Below are 3,341 nucleotides of genomic sequence, written 5' to 3'. Positions count from 1 at the left end.
AGCATTTAACTACAGACACAGAATCAGAACTTTTGGGAAAGGGCTGAAACAGAGGGGATTATGCTTTATTTCATGATCTCTTTGGTATTTTGAGCAAAATACTTTAGAGACAGATTTTGTATATATATATGAGTCTATAATATATTGATGAAACACAGTATAATACGTGACTGTTAAGAGAAAAGTTTAAAAACAAATATTCTGACTTAAATCTCAGAACATAAAAAAGAAAATTACTTTTGGTCAGATTTGATCCTAATCCCCTTCCGTAGGGGATAACAAACAACTACATGTATTTAAAATTCAACTCAACTTAGTGCAGCTTCACTGGAGAGGAGAGATCATTCATTTTACGATTTAAAAAACAAAAGAATGAGATTTTCACTGTCCTCTTAGCTCTTTTATTAACAAAACAAACAAAACATTTTTTTTTACAGACATGTAAATGTGGCACTCATCTCACATCTTGAAAATAGAAACACAAATTATGACAAACTCAACCTGTTAGCTTTTATTTTAATGTGTTTTATTTCCTTCTTCAAACTTTCAATTATGCATTCAACACGTTGAGACTTAGTCAACAATAAAATACAGTTTGAATAAAATATCTACAATGAGAGAAGCTCTGGTGCTTTCTCTCTGAAGACTCAAGCTTTACAAGAGAAACAACAACATACAAATACATCAATATCGATATTCAACAAATATCTAGAGCAAAGTCTACATTTCCATGCAGAGAAATATGAGTTGAGGTTAACAGCAACCCTCCTGAGCAGTGACAGCCTCCACGGCTACACAGACACAGGAAGGAGCGCCGCCTGAAGAAACTCCAGCATCTACAGAACAACTCGTGAGAAGACGTTAAAGCACATCCCATCATGTTTGACAGCTGATCTCTGTGCAGTGAAGACATGAACACTCAGCTCTCAGCAACAATGATGGACACAATGAGTTTAAGAAGTAGAAGAGTTCCTCAAATGACTTCAGGCTATTTCAGTTTATAAAACTCAGCTGAGGCTCCTAAACCAACCCGAACTCCAGCATGAAGCGGCTGAGTGAATGTGGTCTGGACTCTGTGGAGGAGAGTCATGGTTTCAGAGACGCTGTAGAAGGACAGAACACCTGCTCTGTGATCCAGGTGCACTCCTACTCTGGAGGACTGAGGACCTGAGACGGAAGTGTGGATGCTGTTGTGACGAAATGAATAACTGTTTTGGAAACACTCTAAGGACCAAGATTTGTCATTATTTCCAAATAAACTTTCATTCTCTGCTCTGCTGATATTCTTGTATGCGACTGCTACATAAACTCCTCCCCCTCTCCACTCCACCTCCCAGTAACAACGTCCGGTCAGACTCTCTGTACTCAGGACCTGAGGATATTTGGTGAATCTGTCTGGGTGACTAGAATAAGGCTGTGGTTGTCTCATGCATGTTGCTCTTATGCCCCCCTCAGATAATAACAGCTGTGTGTGTGCTGTGTTTGGATCCAGAGTGATCTCCTGTGAATATCTGAAGAACCCAGCTCTGGAGGCGGGCTCTGCTGCTGACAGTAAAACATCCACTTCAGGCGGTGAGACGTTTATCCATTCCTCTCTCAGGACGTCCTGTAGTTTGTCTCTGACTGCTGACAGGGCCGCCGTCACGTCCTCAAAGTAGCTCAGAGGACGGATGTTGGTGCTGGAGGAGTGTGTAGCTTCACTGAGGGCTGGCAGTGAGGGGTAGCTGAGCAGGAACTGGTTGTGATCCTCTGTGTGAGACAGCAGCTTCAGCTCAGCGTCTCTCCTCTTCAGCTCAGAGATCTCCTGCTCCAGATTCTCCTGGAGCTCTCTGACTCGACTCACTTCTCTCTCCTGCTGGGATCTGACCTGCTGCTTCACATCAGAGCTTCTCTTCTCCATGAGACGGATCAGCTCAGTGAACGTCTTCTCACTGTCCTCCACTGCTTTGTCAGCAGAGCCATTGACGGCCTCCACCTCCTGCTGAAGCCGCTTCACCTCCTTCTCTCTGTCCTGGATTCTCTGCTGGATGTTGAGTCGACTCCCCTCCAGCTCTCTCTGCCTCTCAGTCCTCTCTGCTGCAGCTGACACCGTGTCGTGGCCTTTGTGTTCGTCCACAGAGCAGAGATAACAGATATTCTGCTGATCAGTGCGGCAGAACATCTTCATAACCTCGTCGTGACGAGAGCAGATGTTCTCCTGGAGCTTCTTGGAGGGCTCCACCAGCTTGTGTTTCTTTAATGGAGCTACGTCATAATGACCCTGGAGGTGTTTGTCACAATAAGAGACCAGACACACGAGGCAGGACTTACAGGCTCTCAGTTTCCTCCCAGTGCAGACATCACAGGCCACGTCTCCAGCTCCAGCATAGCAGAGATCAGCAGGAGCAGCTTGGAGTCCAGTCTTCTTCAGCTCCTCCACTAAAGCTGCTAACATGGTGTTTTTCAGCAGGACAGGCCTCGGTGTGAAGCTCTGCCTACACTGAGGGCAGCTGTGGATCTCCTTCTCATCCTCTCCGTCCCAGTGGGCTTTAATACACTTCATGCAGTAGCTGTGTCCACAGGGAGTAGCCACCGGATCCTTCAGTAGATCCAGACAGATCGAACAAGAGAAGGTTTCCCGGTCCAGCTGAACTCCTTTCTGCGCCATTTCTCCTCTCAGTGGCAGAGAGTGTCTGAGTTTCACTTCCTGAAACCTGAAACTATGAGAGCTGTGATCTGAACAGGATGTGTGTGTGCAGTGAATGTGGCCTATCAGCTCTACCCACGTGTTGGTTCCACCCTTCCTCCTCAGTGTGGATCTAAAGGGGAGGAACCAGGAAACACAGAGTAGAGCTGGCTGTGTCTGAGAGCAGGAGGAAGAGGGAGGGCTCATCAAACTCTGACTCATTCCAGGAGGAGGAGCAGACACTCTGAACTGTTTCCTCATTTACAAACGGAGCCTCGCTCACAACCTGCTCTACATTTAAAAACAGTCTTCAGCTGTAAAATATGTGTTTTAAATTCAGGCTTTCGGAGCACACGGCTCCACACTCATGGTAGCAGTGGTGTAAGAAGTACTCAGATATTCTACTAAAGCAAAAGTAGAAATACTACAGGGTAAAAAGACTGTGTAACAAGTAAAAGTACAAAGCATTTGTATCAAAATATACTTAAAGCACTCCTTATGCATAATGGCCCTTTTCAGAATCACATAGAGTTAATATAATGATTATTGATGTGTTTTATCACAGTTAGTAAATGTAGAGCTAATTTTAATAACTTGATGTCCTGCTGCTGGATATCTTAACCTAGAAATATCTGTCAAAGTGTATTTAATAATTTATATTTTTGAATTATCTACT

The 3,341-nt window shown here is 44.3% G+C and overlaps 1 protein-coding gene across 1 annotated transcript; it reads right to left on the bottom strand.

Moving 5' to 3' along the window:
• Positions 1–496: 496 nt before the first annotated feature.
• On the bottom strand, positions 497–2,714 carry LOC117462256 (tripartite motif-containing protein 16-like). Its single transcript, XM_034104395.2, has one exon. It carries the CDS (start codon positions 2,645–2,647, stop codon positions 989–991), a length of 1,659 nt encoding a protein of 552 aa, XP_033960286.1. The 5' UTR covers positions 2,648–2,714; the 3' UTR covers positions 497–988.
• Between the last annotated feature and the right edge of the window lie 627 nt (positions 2,715–3,341).

Source organism: Pseudochaenichthys georgianus, chromosome 17, assembly GCF_902827115.2.
Source record: "Pseudochaenichthys georgianus chromosome 17, fPseGeo1.2, whole genome shotgun sequence".
Lineage (NCBI taxonomy): Eukaryota > Metazoa > Chordata > Actinopteri > Perciformes > Channichthyidae > Pseudochaenichthys > Pseudochaenichthys georgianus.
Note: the sequence above shows the minus strand (reverse complement) of the source record. Positions and strands in the feature narration are given on the sequence as shown.